Source organism: Amblyomma mixtum, chromosome 10 (genome assembly GCF_055824585.1).
Source record: "Amblyomma mixtum isolate Tamu chromosome 10, ASM5582458v1, whole genome shotgun sequence".
Taxonomy (NCBI): Eukaryota; Metazoa; Arthropoda; class Arachnida; order Ixodida; family Ixodidae; genus Amblyomma; species Amblyomma mixtum.
The window spans coordinates 124,794,493-124,811,894 of record NC_143021.1 but is presented as its reverse complement, the minus strand read 5'-3'; the positions used below and the strand labels follow the sequence as shown (position 1 = coordinate 124,811,894).

The window sequence follows — 17,402 nt, the reverse complement described above, 5'->3', positions numbered from 1 at the left end:
TAGTTTGTGTGTTAAAAGATTATGCATAAAAAAAAGACAGGAAATTTTTCTGCGTACTGCAAGGAATGGAATATGGTTGGTTTTCATTAGTGTTGTAGGTGAGTCTAACCTCCTGTATTTGTTACAAATAAACCTAACCGCTTTCTTTTGCACCATCTCTATCTTGCATATGTCTTTCTTTATGAATGGATCCCATAATACCGAAGCGAACTCTAATTTAGACCTAATGAATGTTGAGTATGCAAGGAGTTCAACTTTACTTGGAGCATCTTTAAGCTTCCGCCTTAAGTAGCAAAGCTTAGAAAAAGACGAGGAGCAGATGTCTGCTGCAGCATGTGAAGTCCATGTTAAGTCACGAGTTAACGTTACCCCTAAAGTCCGCTAGGTGGCGCCGCGCTGGTTAGCTGGCTGCCTACCGTGCTCTGCTTTAACCTGCCCCTGGCCTGGTCCAGGGCCTCGCCCGCCCCTGGATTTACACTCCATCGCTTCAGGAAGGCTCCCGAAGCACATGGAAACCATCGGCATCCCGGCCCGCTGCCGAACTGGCCCTCCATGCGTCTCCAAAACTGTGAAGCGGCGCGGCGCCTCGCTAACCCTAATGCGCCGCGCCTGCACCGCCGCAATGCAGCGTCTGACCAAGCCCCTGCAGCCCAGACCCACCGATGCCGCCACCGCGGGGCTTTGCTCCAACCACGTCGACAGCTGTCTCTCAAACGGCTACGTTCAACGCCGCCCACGCTATCGAGCACATTCCTGCCGCACTGAACGCCTTGAGCGACGCTGGGAGCACCGGCTCGACGGCCGCGTCGCAGCCGGCAGCGTTCGTCGTCGGCGCAGCGTCCACACCTAGCCAACTCCACGCTCTAAGGGACGCCAAGAGCTTCGGGGCCATAGACGCGTCGCAGCCGGCTGCGTTCGTCGCCGCCGCTGGAGCCGCTGCACCTACTCCCGCCAAAGGTCCCACTGACCCCAAGACCTCCAGCCCGGCACCCGCGTCGCACATTGAGACTCCGGCTGAGGACTCAGACATGGAATTTACGACGTCCCCGGCAGATGACACTCCATCGCAGGAAATCGGCTGCAGCACCATCGATGCCAACCGTAAGCCTGCCACCGCAGCCCGACCCCGCGCCGAGCTTATCACAGTTGCCATTAAGCTTCCCCCTGGAACCCTCACCCCCAAGCTACCTCTCTACGACGTACTCGCCGCAGTCGCCTCCGCTGCCCAACTTTCCTCTAAGACCAGTGCCGACATCACCCTTCAGGCCAAGCCAGCCCAAAGCCTTGTGTTTCTAAAAACTCATTCTCCTCTCACCGCCCACCTCCTACTTTCTGTCACGCATCTTAAGCTTCATGGTAAGCCTGTCATCATCAAAACTGACACCCCCCATCCTCCCATCTCATGCCTCGGCGTCATCCATAATGTCGGGGGCCACTTCATTCCTGATGACCTCATGCATGATCTGGAATCTTTCAAAACAGATATTCTCGCTGCTCGCATGATGGGATCCACTCAGTCGGTGCTCATAACTTTCGCTAGTACCGTCATCCCCCACTTTGTATATTTCAAACGCGTTGCCTTCCGGTGCCGTCCTCATAAACCTAAACCTCCCACCTGCACCCTTTGTCTCACTCTAGGACATCGCGCCCACCAGTGCCCCCCCAGCACAGCGTTCCGGCCAAGTGCTGTCGCTGTGCTGCTCCTCTACCCGCTGATGCTTCCGCTCATGTGTGTGCCCAGGCCTGGTGCGTTCATTGTTAGGTAAACACCCACCCCTCCCTCGACCCTACTTGCTCCTTCCTCCTTGCTAAACAACGCGAGTGAGCCAAAGCTGCGTACCTCCGACGCCTAGCTTTGCACCGGGCCACTCAACCCACCACCCCTTCCTCCTCCCCCTCCTCTAATCATGAACCTCCATCAGCTCCGATCACGTCACCACCAGGCTTTATGCCGCCATAGTTAAAGGATCCTCGGTTCCAGCGTCCCTCTCTTCCCCTACACCACCCTCTCTATCCCTGACTGATGAGAGCCGCTCGTTCGACCTCCGGCTCGCTATGCTCGAACGCCAGCAGCGTATTTCCCACGACCTACAACAGCAGATCCATGCTTTGACCCAAACCCTTCAGACAACCACTTCCTCTCTTACCTCCCAGCTTACAAAGCTAAATGAGCACCTTGCCACGTTCACCACTCGCTCCTCCACCGCCCAGGTCGCCCCTTTGGCTGATCTTGTCGAAACCACCACACAGGCACACCACACTCGCTTGGTTCAGCTGGAGACATCGGTTCTCCAGATTCTTACCACCCTCCAAGCACAATCAAAGCAATTGGAATCTTTCACTTCTATGCTCCAAATCGTCCATGAGTCACTGCCCCCAGCAAAAAAGAAGGAACGCGTACCGTCGCGAGCCTCTACCTCTCCACTATCATAATGGCGTTTGGCGAGGACCTCGATTTTGTGCAGTGGAACTGCCGAAATCTTCGCCACAATAAGACCCCCCTCCACCAGTATCTCCTCACCCGCCCCTCCCTGCCTCATTTTCTCCTTCTCCAGGAGACTCGGACGGCCCGCTCTGTCCCAGGCTACCGCCCCTACCATGCCACTACGTCCACACCACTTGCTTCTACTTATGTACGCAGCGACGTGCTCGTGGAGCCACTTGACATCCCTCCACCCTCATTAAATATTTAGTTGGTGGGGTCTATTACCACCCTTGTTCCCGCGTCTCACTCACCCTTTTGTCTTTCTACAACCCCCCTGTCATCATCATCATCATCAGCGTGACTACACCCACTGCAGGGCAAAGGCCTCTCCTATGTCTCTCCAATTAACCCTGTCCTTTGTTAGTTGCCGCCACTGTATCCCCGCAAACTTCTTAATCTCATCCGCCCACCTAACTTTCTGCCCCCCCTGCTACGTTTGCTTTCTCTTGTAATCCACTCCGTTACACTTAAGGACCAGCAGTTATCTTGCCTTCGCATTACATGCCCTGCCCAAGCCCATTTCTTCCTCTTGATTTCATCTAAGATGTCATTAACCCGCGTTTGTTCCCTCTTCCACTCCGCCCTCTTCCGATCTCTTAACGTTACACCTATCATTTTCCTTTCCATAGCTCTCTGCGTTGTTCTTAACTTAAGCTGCATCCTCTTTGTTAGCCTCCACGTTTCTGCCCCATAGGTGAGTACCGGTAGGATACAGCTGTTGTATACTTTTCTCTTCAGGGATATTGGTAAGCTACCATTCATGATCTGAGAAAACCTGCCATATGCGCTCCACCCCATTCTTATTCTTCTAGTTATTTCCCTCTCATGATCCGGATCTGCGGGCACTACCTGCCCTAAGTAGACATATTCTCTTACTACTTCCAGCACCTCGCTACCAATTGCGAAGTGCTGTTCCCTTGATAGGCTGTTGAACATTACTTTGGTTTTCGGCATGTTAATTCTTAGCCTCACCGTTCTGCTCAGCCTGTCTAACTGATTGATCATGCTTTGCAGTTCTCGTCCTGGGTGGTTTAGCAAGGCAACGTCATCAGCGAATCGCAAATTACTTAGGTATTCTCAATTAACTGTTATCCCCAACTCTACGCATTCCAGCCCCCGGAATACCTCCTGTAAGCAGGCAGTGAAGAGCATTGGCGAGACCGTGTCTCCCTGCCTGACACGTTTCCGTATTGGAATTTTATTGCTGAGTTTATGGAGAACTATAGTAGCTGTGCAATCGTTATAAATATCTTCCAATATTTTCACATAACACCCTTTTACACCCTGATTCCGCAATGCCTGCATGACAGCCGAGGTTTCCACTGAGTCAAACGCATTCTCGTAATCAATGAAGGCTATATATAGGGGTTGGTTATATTCTGCGCATTGCTCTATCACCTGATTGATAGTGTGAATGTGGTCTATGGACGAGTATCCTTTACGAAAGCCTGCCTGATCATTTGGTTGACTAAAGTCCAAGGTTGTCGTGACTCTATTAGCGATTACCTTGGTAAATACCTTGTAGGCAACGGACAATAAGCTGATTGGTCTGTAATTCTTCAAGTCCTTGACGTCTCCTTTCTTATGAATTAAGATAATGTTAGCGTTCTTCCAAGCTTCTGGTACTCTTAAGGTCACAAGGCATGGCGTATACAGGGTGGCTAGTTTTTGTAGCACAATCTCTCCTCCATCCTTCAACAAATCTGCTGTTACCTGATCTTCACCAGCTCCTTTCCCTCGTTGCATTGCTCCTAAGGCTTTCTTTACTTCCTCCTTCGTTACTGGCAGGATGTCCCATTGCTGTGCTCGACTGGCTCGCTCAGTAACTTGATGATTACATTCGCTACTGTATAGATTAGTGTAGAACTATTCGGCTAATTCAACTATCTTATGCATATTGCTGATGACATTGCCCTGTTTGTTTTTTAGCGCATACATCTGGTTTTTACCTATGCCCAGTTTTCTCCGCACTGATTTTAGGCTACCTCCGTTCCTTAGAGCATGCTCGATTTTCTCCATGGTAAGCTTTCTTATGTCGGCTACCTTGCGCTTATTTATTAACTTCGATAGCTCTGCCAGTTCTATCCTGTCTATGGAGTGTTACGTCCGGCTTTCGTCGTGGGGAAGACAACGACATGGAAGCAGCGAAACGCCGACAAACCCCGAGACGCGCGTTGGGTGAACGCCTGGATTGCCACGGAAGCCGCGTCCGTCTGCCCGGTTGAGCGAGCGTTTCCCGTACACCGAGTGGGAACGCGCGTTCGAAACGCGCGCGAACGCCGCTCATGGACATTTCGGCGTCTGCGCTACGTGGTTGGCATCGTTCCCCTCTCCCAGCGCGTGACGACGGCGTGATCTCTCGGGAGTGAGTGAGTGCGTGCGTGTCGGTGATTGGTGCCAGTGAAACCCGGCCCCCATCTAGGGACCCTAGGGAAGAGAACTCTTAAAAAGCCGGCAGCGGCACGGCCGAAGAGCTTTTGTCATCATGCTCTCCTGTTGAGCTGTCACGATGCAGCGTTCCTGCAGCTCACTTGTAAATATTCATGTATAAATTCCTCTTCATTGTCTTTTCCCAGCAGCCTCGTCACAGGCGTCCCTCATTTTGCTCTCCGGGGCACGTCTATGCTACCTCGTCCGTAACAAACTGGTGGCAGCGGTGGGATGCTGCTACCTCGTCCATGCTACCTCGTATCTAACAAACTGGTGGCAGCGGTGGGGTGCGAATCGTCGGACGCCGGCGGAGAGTTGCGGACAACGGGACGCTGAGCAGCAGGACGGCGAGTCGGGGGCAGTGCAACAGCCCTTTGTGATGACTGGTTGCCTGCAGCGGAACGACTGCGCTGGATTCTTGGCTGCGAGGTTTGGTGAGTGCGGGACTTTCTTCTGCTGAGTTTTGCCAGGCTTTTGTTAGTGTCGGGAACAGAGCTGGTAATTGGGTTGTCGTTGCTGCTGGGTTAGTTGCAGCAAGACAATAGCGGGCAGTAGAGAAGCAGTACTCAGAGCAGCCATGGATTGGAAGACGCTGCGCAAACCAAAGTTACTGGAGCTTGCGAAAGAGTTGGGTCTGGAGGTATCAGACAAACTCAGAAAACCAGAACTGCTGAAGGCTATTCTTGCGTTAGAGGCTGAAGATGACGAGCTTGCGGAATGCCTTGAGACTATTGAGGAGAGGGAATTGGCAAAAAGAGAACAAGAGGAACTTGAACGTAAAGAAAAACAAAAGAAAGAGGAACGCGAACGTAAAGAAAAACAAGAGAAAGAGGAACGCGAAAGAGAGCAGCGGCAACAGGAATACGAAAGAGAGATGCGGGAACTCACACGTGAACTTAACGCGATCAGAGGAAGGAGAACGCGATCTCGCTTAAGTTTTTTTAGAAAAGGTGAAAATTTCGGAGATTTTCTAGAAAATTTTGAGAGAATTTGCATGGAGGAGCAGCTAGACCAGGGTGATTGGCCAATTGTGTTGATGGGAACTTTACCGTGTGAAGCCGCCAATGTATTAGCGCGGTTGTCTGACGAGGACGCCCACAACTATCCGATTGCTAAAAGTGCGCTCCTCCGATACTTTCGTATTCCCGCGGAGGCAGATTTGGAAGGCCACATTGACGGTGGTAAATTACGCCGCAATAGTGTCAGGGACAGAGAAGCTCTGCTCAGTCGCCGGATGACACGAGTGCTGTTCAGAAGTGGCGGCATAGGACAGGTTTGGTCCAGGAAAGAAAGGCCACTTCGGCAGCGAGGACCGATGAGTTCGGACGAAAGGCTAGCAACGAGGAAGAGTGCAGATCCGCCAGCCATGAGGGCTCGGGCGATAATGTAGGCACTAAGGCTAGCAACGAGGAAGAGTGCAGATCCGCCAGCCATGAGGGCTCGGGCGATAATGTAGGCACTGAGGTTAGCAAAGAGGAAGAGTGCAGATCCGCCAGCCGTGAGGGCTTGGGCGATAATGTAGGCACTGCTAAAAATAAGGAAAGGGGCAATGCGTTGGTTTTGAGCCCAGAGAAGCATGCACTTTCCGGGAAGGAGGCTGATTGCTGCGATCGAGAAGGTAGTACCCAGGACAATAACGCTACGTTAGCCGAACAGCGTCTCATAGTTCAAGTTCCGGGCAAGAGCGTTAGGGTAGTAGGATCGAACAGCAAGCCTCAGGAGGGCAAGTTATTGCTCTCAGCAGAGAGTAATGGGAACCAAAAGCAAACTGTGAGTTGCAGGAATCCCATCGAAAACAAAGCCGAGCGACCTGCTTTGTTCGAGAGCACTGTCAGTGCTAATAAAGAAGCGGCCGTCTCTAACTTTGAGGCCGAGGCTATTTTGAAAAGTGAGGCTGGCGTTTTCTCTCAGGAAGAGAATAGTGAGCTCACCGGCCGGCGCAATGAGGGAATCAAGGGAGACATTTCTTCGATGCGGCCGGCGAACAATAGCAGCCCAAATTTGGAGACGTCGTTTTGCTTTAAAGAGATTGGCTGCGAGTCACCCGAGTGCACCGCTGAAACCCAAGGGCAGATCGCAACGTTAGCCATCGAGTGTGGTTTAGATCAAGTTGCAGGCCAGGGAGTTAGGGTCGCAGGGTCGATTAGCAAGCCTCAGGAGAGCAAGTTATGCTCAGCAGGAGATAAAGTGCTGTCGGAACAGCTGGCTACTGCGACCTGCGGTGACTCACCGAAAGCACGAGCCGATAATTCGAACTTAAGGGTGAAATCCGGCTCGGTGCTGCGTCAGAGAAAAGATGCGGAGGGTGAGGACACCGCGAGCAAGGGAGGCGCGCAGGGCCGTTCTGCGAAGGCAGTTTTAGGAAAGCGGCCGCGCTCAGAGAGAGCCAAGCCAAGGGGTAGACCGCGGAAAAAGGACGAAGGTCGGGCCCAAAACATTGTAGGGGTTAAGGCCGGTCAACAACGTAATCGTCGGATACTGCCACCGCGGTACTCCAGACGCGACAGGCGCCGAAAAAGGGCCAAGCTGACTAGGCGTTTACAGACAAAACGAAAGCCACCTGACCCATCGCGGCGACCCCGCGGTAGTTCTTGCAGGACGGGGGAACCTCACAGCGGTTCGCAGAGAAGCACGCCCAGCTACCGCATGAAAGAAAGCCGCAATACGGGCTCCAGTCGAAGAACATTGCTGAATCGAGAAAGGAGTCCTCGTAGGCGTTTCTTTCATACGCGTCCGTCAACCCCTCGCATTCAAATGTTCAGACGCTACTTGGGTGTTGGAGACACGCGGCCGGTGTGCGAAACAAATCAATGTCGCGTGGCGTCTGAGGCTCGCAGGTGTCGAAGCGCAGTTAAGCCCTTCGAATTTTGTGAATTGTCGGCTGCTAAAGCCACTGTTGGTGTGCGTCCGCGCAGGGCGCGGTTGAAGAATAGGCGACCCCTTTGAGCCGCGGCGCGGCTCGCTAGCAGCGGATTCCGAGGATGTCTCTGCTGTTTGCTTTTTCTTTTTTTTAAACCATTCCTGCAGACAAAAAGTTTTGTAGAAAAAGAAAGAGTTTGAGCAGGAATAGGTTCCCGACGCGTTGTTTACATTGAAAGCGTTTCTTTTGAAATTGTTTTGAAACATGCACTAGTGGTGCCTATGTGTAGCAGCGTCCGCTGACACGCGGAAGTACTAGCCAGACGGGCCATTGTAAGCGACTAGCATAAGCGCCTGGAGTTGATTTTATGGCATTAGGAAAATTACTGTGACCTTGGCTTCGTTGTTGAGCGAATCTTTGCGGGGAAACAAGTGCGTTCGTAATTGTTGTGGTCATTACGAATCGAAATACATCACAAAAAGGGGAGTCTCAACGGTAACGCCGATTGCTTACGTTGACGTCCCTAGCGCAAGAATCAGCATCATAGTTGCAGTTTGCTGGTAGTTTTTCTTCCTGATGTAGGATTTTGAACCGATTGGTTTTGTTTGTTTTAAATTGACATGCGCTTTGTGGTGTAATGTGCCGATTTGTGGGCATTTTCACAGTGCTGCGGAACTACTCCCAGGGATTGATTGGGTTTGTAAGAGGGAAAGAGCCTGGCATCGCTTAGTGGGGATTGTGTCGTGCTTGCGGACTGAGCGGTCGGGTTTTCGGCGTGGTTCTAACGCTAGCGGAGCACGAGTCACTTTGCAGTGCCCTTTGGGAATCTGCACCTGCATAGGAAGACTTCGGGGTGCGCTGAGCTCCAGAACCGCCGAGAGAGAACCGACTCCGGTTGAGACCAGCCTCAAGCGACATCCCTCCGGACAGCGGATGCTGTCCCCTGTCCATCGGGATCTCCTTCCCCCGGCGGGGCAGACTGTTACGTCCGGCTTTCGTCGTGGGGAAGACAACGACATGGAAGCAGCGAAACGCCGACAAACCCCGAGACGCGCGTTGGGTGAACGCCTGGATTGCCACGGAAGCCGCGTCCGTCTGCCCGGTTGAGCGAGCGTTTCCCGTACACCGAGTGGGAACGCGCGTTCGAAACGCGCGCGAACGCCGCTCATGGACATTTCGGCGTCTGCGCTACGTGGTTGGCATCGTTCCCCTCTCCCAGCGCGTGACGACGGCGTGATCTCTCGGGAGTGAGTGAGTGCGTGCGTGTCGGTGATTGGTGCCAGTGAAACCCGGCCCCCATCTAGGGACCCTAGGGAAGAGAACTCTTAAAAAGCCGGCAGCGGCACGGCCGAAGAGCTTTTGTCATCATGCTCTCCTGTTGAGCTGTCACGATGCAGCGTTCCTGCAGCTCACTTGTAAATATTCATGTATAAATTCCTCTTCATTGTCTTTTCCCAGCAGCCTCGTCACAGGCGTCCCTCATTTTGCTCTCCGGGGCACGTCTATGCTACCTCGTCCGTAACAAACTGGTGGCAGCGGTGGGATGCTGCTACCTCGTCCATGCTACCTCGTATTTAACAGGAGTTAGACGTCCTCATGTTTTGGCGTTTCTTAATCAGATCTTTAGTCTCCTCAGATAGTTTACTGGTATCCTGTCGAACCATCCTACCACCTACTTTTGCGGCGCACTCTATAACGATAGCTGTAAGATTATCATTCATTGTTTCAACACTACGGTCGTCTTCTTCAGTTAAAGCAGAACATCTGTTTTGCTGCGACATTCTGAATTTCTCTACCTTCCCTCTTAATGCTAACTCATTAATAGCCTTTCGCTTCACCAGTTTCCTCCGTTCCCTCTTCAAATCTAAGCTAACACGAGACCTTACCATTCTGTGGTCGCTACAACGGACCTTTCGAGTACCTCCACATCCTCTACGATGCCAAGGTGGGCACACAGTATGAAGTCTATTTCATTTTTAGTCTCACCATTGGGGCTCTTCCACGTCCACTTCCTGTTTGCTCGTTTGCGGAAGAAGGTATTCATAATCCGTAAATTATTTCTATCTGCGAACTCTACTAATAACTCTCCCCTACTGTTCCTAGAACCTATGCCATAGTCAACTACCGCCTTGTCTCCAGCCTGCTTTTTACCTACCTTTGCATTAAAGTCGCCCATCAGTACAGTGTACTGTGATTTTACTTTGGTCATTGCCGATTCCAGATCCTCATAGAAGCTCTCAACTATCTGGTCTTCATGGCTTGATGTAGGCGCGTAGGCCTGCACCACCTTCAGCTTGTACCTCTTATTAAGCCTAATTACGATAGCTGCCACTCTCTTTAATACTGTAGAACTCCTCGATGTTGCCAGCTATATCCTGATTAATGAGGAATCCCACCCCTAGTTCTCGCCTATCTGCTAATCCACGATAGCACAGTACATGTCCGCCCTTAAGTACTGTATACGCCTCATATGTCCTCCTAACCTCACTAAGCCCTATGACATCCCATTTAATACCGGCTAATTCCTCCAATAGCACTGCTAAGCTAGCCTCACTTGATAAGGTTCTTGCGTTAAACGTTGCCAGGTTCAGTTTACAATGGCGGCCTGTCCGGAGCCAGAGATTCTTAGCACCCTCCGCTGCGTCACAGATCCGACCACCGCCTTGGTCAGTTGCTCCGCAGCCGCTGGGGACTGAGGGCCGAGGGTTAATTGGTTTGTTCATAGAAGGTTGTGGCCAAGTACTACACCAGGGTGGCCAAATCCTGTTCTGGTGAGGAAGTGCGTTGTCGGCTCTGGTCACCGAAACCAGGCCGCACTCCTAGCCTGGTTATGCAATTCCATCGACACGCGGAGTTTTTTTTTATCCGGTGGAGAATTGCGTGGCACCAGGATTCGAACCCTGGTCCTCTTGCACGCGAGGCGGATGTTCTACCTCTACGCCATCGCTGCATCCCCCCTGTCGCCTCCTCTTTATTCTCCGCCCTGGGCAAGTTCCTTCACTCTCTTCCTTCTAACTCCCATCTCCTCTTTGGTGGTGACTTCAATGCCCCTCATACACTCTGGGGCTACCCTCAAACCCTCAAACCCGGCCGCCTCCTCCAATGTCTAGCCCAGGAACGCCACCTCACCCTTGTTAATACCCTGGCTGCCCTACTCGAGCGGGCACTGCCTCACAGCGCCCCACGACACCTGACCTCACTTTCTCTCGGGGTTCACTTTCCTTTCACTGGCAGGTGACAGCCGAAACTGTTCTGAGTGGCCACTTCCTTGTCCATGTTCACACCTCTCTTTCCCACATCCCTCGATGTCATCCGGTCATTCACACTGACTGGCACGCCTTCCGCACTAATCTCGCCTCCGACTCCTTTCAGTCCTACGACGACTGGACGTCGCGCATCACTGCAGCGCTCACGTGCAGTAGCCGCCGCATTCGCACTCGTCACACAGTGCAAGACCCAGATCCTCATCTTCTCCGTTTATGGCGTCGCCGTAAACGTCTTCAACGCTCCTTTCGCTCCCAACCCCACAATGCCCAACTCTCCTCCCGGATCACTGCACTGCGGGCCGAGATCGTCACCTATTGCGCCTCACTCGAGCACTCTCGTTGGAGGGCTCTTTGTCACCATCTTGACTGTGCTTTGCATTCGCGATCCACATGGTCTCTCTTCAAATCCCTCCTTGGCACTAAGCCTGCCCTTGCTCCGACTCTTGCTAAAGCCCTCACTCAGGCGACTCCCTCTGATGTTTTTGATCAGCTCGCCTCTCTCTACCTCCCTCCCCTTCTGGCACCCTCCTACCCGATGTACTCGAGCGGGCCTAACCCTGATCTAGACCACTACTTCACTCTCTGAGAGCTCGAATCGGCTCTGGCTGCTAATGCTACACGCTCGGCTCCCGGCGAGGATGCCTTTACATATACCACACTTCGCAACCTTCCTGACTGCGCCAAAGAATTCCTCCTTGATACCTACAATGAGGCCTGGAACAGCGGCTGCCTGCCGAGCTCCTGGACCTCCTCCCTCATTTCTATGATTCCAAAGCCGGGCAAACCTCCCTCTCTCTCTAACCTCCGCCCAATCTCCCTGACATCGTGCGTTGGTAAGACCCTTGAGCGAATGGCCTTGACTCGCCTCTCTAATTTTCTCGAGGCGAGGGAGTTCTCCCCCATTCTCTCATTGGCTTCCGACGCCGCGTCTGTGCACAAGACATATTTCTGATTCTCCTACCACCTTTCTGGCACCTACCCCCACTAAAATTCACGCACTTGTGACCGTCGATGTTCGCAAGGCCTTCGAGAATGTTTGCCACGACCACATCCTTTCCCAACTCGACTCCCTGGACTGTGGATCCCGCATGTACTCTTATATCCGTTCATTTCTCTCTAAACGTGTTCTCGCTTTCGAGTAGACACCCATCTGTCCGACCCCCACCGCCTCACCCATGGCACTCCTCAAGGTGCTGTTCTCTCTCCTACCCTTTTCAATCTTGCTATGGCCCCTCTCGCCTCCCAGCTAGCTGAAATTCCCGACCTGCTTCATATATTTTACGCCGATGACATCACTCTATGGTGTCCGTCGGGCTCTCCCGGTCACGTACAGAACACTCTGCAACGTGGCCTAGATCTAATTGACTCCTTTCTCACCACCGCTGGCCGCTCTCCTGCTCCTGAAAAAGCGAGCTTCTCTTCCTCAACCATTCCTCATACCAGCGCTCACACAACCACTTCGTCTCTCTCCAACTTTCTGGCTCTCCCATTCCTGTCGTCACGCAGTGCAAAGTTCTTGGCTTTCCTTTGCATGCGGCCAAGAACGTGCAAGCCCTCCACCACGCTGTCATCATCTGCCACTCCGTAACTCACCTACTGCGGCGCGTGGTCACTCGGCGCTCAGGTCTCCACCAGGCTCACGCGTGCCGAGTTGCCTACGCGCTGGCCCTCAACAAGGTCTTGTACTTTGCACCCTACATTTCCTTCAATCAGACTCAGCTCAAAACTCTCGAAGCTGCCCTTGTGGGCCTCTACAAGGCAGCTCTCAACCTCCCTATCCCTACCTCTACCGCTAAGATCTTTGCCACAGGCCTCTTTAATCCTCTCCGTTCTCTTCTCTCTCTCCATCGTGACTCCCAGCTTGCCCGCCTTAACCTTACCCGTCAGAGTCAGTGGTTACTGACTCAAGCGGGTATCTCTCCCATTACCGTCGCCCCTTTTACCTCTCCTATTCCAACCCCTGCTCCCAATCTTCGTATCCTCCCCCTCCCGACCAACATGTCCCCCGTCCTGCACGCCGGCCGTCGTCATGCGGCCGCGCAGCACCATTCCCCTCTCTTTGATACCCAGGGTGTATCCTAAACGGATGCCTCCTTCGTGGCTACTCGAGGTTCCTGCGGCTACGCCCTGTACGATCCCCACCTCCCCGCTCCTGAAACCCACACCAGCAGGCCGTATCTACACCCTCCGGATGCACTGTTCCTCGAGGTCCTCGCCATTGCACATGCCCTTCAGACATTTGCTTTCCTTCCCTCTCTTCAAGAGTACACAGTCTATTCAGACTCACAAGCCGCTATACACCACATACAGAAACGAACCCTAACCCCTTCTCTCCAACAGGAGGTCGAACGAGCGGTCTCCGCATTGCAGCCTTCCATCGTTTTCCTCCGCTGGGTCCCTGGGCATTCAGGGATTGACGGCAATGAGCTGGCCCATCAGCTCGCCCGAGACACACTTTTCCGGGCAACGTTGATCCCCTGGCCCAAGCCCTCGGAGGACGGTGGGAGACTCACCCTTTGCCGCAGCATAAAAGAGGTCTACCTCGAGCTCCGCCTAGACAGACGCCTTTACCCTCCCCCTCATCCATCGCTCACGGTGCCTGAGGCTCGCCTTCTTCGGCACATCCAAATGAATGTAGTTATCACCCCGTCTCGCCTCTTTCTCTATCGCTATCGATCAGACCCTTCCTGTCCCAACTGCCCCTGTATCTATGCGGACCTGGCCCATTGCCTCTTTTATTGCCCGGCTGCTCAGCAGTCGTGTTCCTACCCCCAACCTTATTTATCCATCACCACCTGGCTCGACTGGCTTGGCACTGAAGGGGAGGAAGAACAGCGACTTCTGGTCGCCTAGGCGGTCGACATGCTCGGCCGGTAAATTATGGCCGAGTAAAGGCCTCTTACTACTACTACTTACCCCTAAATATTTATGTTGTGTAACCCCGTGATATACATGCTTTTTCAGGGTGTAAGAGAAAGGAGTAAAATGTTTTTTGCGAGAAATACGTAAGAGAACAGTTTTATTTGCTCCGCACAGCCATGGAGGCCGGCCCTAGTGAGAGGACGGTTCGGCAGAGAAGCCAGGCTGCGTCCCATCATCCAGCCGACATTGCTCGCCGAGCAGAGGCACTGCGAAAGCGGCGTGCTAAGCGTGAATCAGGCTTAACAATGTGTGACCTTACTTAGCTAGAGCTCCTTCCCGTCTTACTACCTATAAAAGAGTTATACCACTGCCAACTTTTTCTCACAGATGTAACATTTTGTATCATCGCCGCAATTTCTTGTGCTAAATAATATGAACCAAAAAGCATTTTGCTCTTGTGAAAGCTGGGGACCGCAAACTGCAAACTGCAAAAATATTCAGGTTTTACAAAGTTTTGCTTTTCCTTCTGCGGAGATCCAAGCTGGCGATTTTGAGACATTGTTAAAGTGGTGTTTTCCACGTATCATCTTATGCGATTGTTTTCTAAGTTAACTACTGCGTTTCATGAAAAACGACCATCCATTTCATTGCCTTGGATAACTTCTTCTTGACGTATAAAATTTTATTGAACACAAAAAACGGCTATTCACCCTGAATTACATCTCAGGTTTGAATATATCTTGATATATTATGCGACCCCGTTTGGTTTTTACAGATTTCTTGCAATTAAGCGTGGAGACTTACAGGAAACCTACCTCAGCAATAAAGTTATGCATCAGGAAAGATGCAAATTATCACCTTTAAGCACCTAATTATCTAGAATTCATTATTGAAGTTTTCACTGACACTGTAAGCAGGCATATTTATATAGAAAAGAGTCAGCCATACTCCCAAAACAGTACATTTGGTTGAATTACCTTAGCATGCATGTGTTGCGGGGTACTTTCATCCAGATTTACAGCTCAACTGACGTAATTGAGCAATCAAGGAGGGGATGAGTGGCAAAAATAACTTTCCGGCGTGACCTGGCCATTCGTCCGTCGTTATCAGCGAGGAAGGTTTAATGAAATATATCTAATTATAAGCTCATTTCACAGGCACAGGTCATCACGGCACCCTCTATATAATGCTGCTCATCAGTCAAGTTGGCATCGGTGAAACTCCATTCAGGTTTGTCCTAACAATTTTTCAGGTTGTCCTAACCAACAACGATTTGCCATAAATTTGGAGATTTTCCTAGCCTGATAAAGGCACATTGCAGAGAAGAAAACTTAAAGACGACAGCCGCCGTAAAGGTGCCCACGCCCAGCTGATCAAAACGGCATGGTGATCACGCTCATTTAACCTACAACTAGAAAGCGAATGCATCTTACATTTTGTATGAAAAACAAATTCTTCCACTTTCAATTCACCAGCTTCCCAAGCCCCACCGAAGCTGAGAAGCGCGCCTTGTTCAAAATAGTGCTGAGCTAGGCGGCGAAAGGTTTCCAGTTTCTGTTGGATATAAATGAAAAGTGCAATGCATTAATGCCCTGATTTAAATTGTCTCCTTTCATAAAATTTGAATGCGTATTGTCGGTGATCTAAATATATGAGGAAGTGTTTTTTTTCACTGCCGTTTTATTTTACATGGCTGAAAGAGTGGGGGACGGAACAAACGGGGGTAATGATATCATAGTCGTACACAAAAGGAAAAAATAGGCTTGCGCAAGGCATGCAATGCGAAGGAAAAATAAACGTCTCTTCTTAAGGGAAGCGGAGTACATTCCAAGCGAACGGAATTCTGAAGCTGGGTGTGATTATGAAAGCCCTTTAGCCGCGAACGTTAGTATCCAGGTCATTTCGGCGTACCTAACAAAAATTTACATGTAAAAAAAATATTTCTTCCTATAAAAAACATTGCGACGTGCGATAACATTGTCGTAGCGGCTTACGGGTATAATTTCCGTGGGGAAGGTTACTTTAGCGAGGTTGGAAGCGCGAATGTTAACTTTAAGGGCTGCCATGAGTTTAGTGGCTGCTGTGATCAATGCTGTATTAAAATTTCCGTGGGCGTACTGGACGCACTACCGGCATATATGCTCACAAACAATTTTTTTCAACAACGCGTCTCATCACAAGCGGGGCAGGAGCACATTTACTCTAAAATTTAGCGCATATGATTTATTATCATACTGTGTTCGTGCTGATATCAAATGTTTTTCATTTGCGGTCATGAAAAAGCCTGCCTCTATCGTATTTTTATATAAAATGGTAGGTCCGGTTGGAAAGTCACCGACAATCGTCGACCTTCTTCAGTCCAGCGCAGATGGTATTAAGTCAAGAGCGACATTCACGCGTCCTGCGGTCTACCGCTCCAGCCCACCCTCATAATTATATAGTTCGCGAACGCTCTGCAGTAGTACGCGAATCTACCGACCATGAAATTCGTCTGCTTGCTTCTCTTCTTGATGACGTATGTGAAAGGTAAATCTTTCGTGATCATTAGCTATTTTTAACCTAGTACTTTAGCTGCCTGCTTCGTGTTTGGAACATCGCCGAATTGAAGATATCTACAGGCTAGCCAACATTTTATCTCATCCGAGGCATAATCCTGCCATCGCATGGTGGCTAGGTAGCTTAGCATGATATTGCGAACAGGAAATATTCAGTAAAAGAGTTTGCAGTACGTGATCACCTTGCCTACTTAATTTTAAGAACTGCATTTATGACTCCATCGAAACGAGAACACGCCGTTACGGTAGATGCGACATGATGTTTGTCTCGAGCACGCAGGTGCAGAGAGACTGCGAGCGAGTTTCAGGTGACCTAAATCGAAGACGATCACCTTCCCAGTCATGAGTATTGGGACTTGAAACTGATGAATTCGCAGCAGTCGGTCGAAGCGACATGGACGCCTTTCCTGGTGGCGTTCCTTGGTGGTGGCGTCCCGTGGACTCGCTGGCAGCGCTACAACACGCTGTCACGTTCCACTCCTTAAGGCGAAGCTTAAGCGCCATTAACTTGCAGTTAATTAGTATGTAGTGATTAACAAGTAATTAGCCATTAATTAGTAATTTGTCAGTTTTAGTAATTAATCATTATTATGTGTGATGTCATCCAGTTGTGACATCACAAGTGCCACAGAGGCAGTCAGAGTGGTGCGGAAAACACTTTCGCCAAAGTGCCCCTTAATTTTATTGACAAATGTACAAGCCTGGTATTTGAATTTTGCGATTACATTTGGTATAAATGGATTAGTTCACATGTATTTGTGCGGAAAATTTGAAAACGTGAAATAGAAGGTGTAGTTTCTTCCGATGATCTTTTGCTGTTTCTTTTACGATGATCTTTTGCCGACCCGCCGCTGTTTCTCTCAGCCGCCCTTACAGATTTATACCTTTTTTCACGTGGGCTTTGAATACAACCTAGCTGCTGCCGTGCAGTTAAAAAGATTCTA

General features: G+C 50.8%; 1 protein-coding gene across 2 annotated transcripts in view; it reads left to right on the top strand.

The window, feature by feature from the left end:
• Nucleotides 1–412: 412 nt before the first annotated feature.
• Nucleotides 413–17,402, top strand: part of LOC149326864 (venom metalloproteinase BumaMPs1-like) — a 58,950-nt gene continuing 41,960 nt past the window's right edge. Inside the window, exon 1 of one of the 2 annotated variants that reach the window (XM_089562942.1) lies at nt 413–1,101. In XM_089562942.1, coding sequence (XP_089419068.1) covers nt 663–1,101 — 439 coding nt within the window. In that variant the 5' untranslated portion in view covers nt 413–662. Of the gene's footprint in view, nt 1,102–16,348; nt 16,430–17,402 lie in introns of those variants that run through there. The other variant, XM_089562943.1, reaches the window with a different exon arrangement.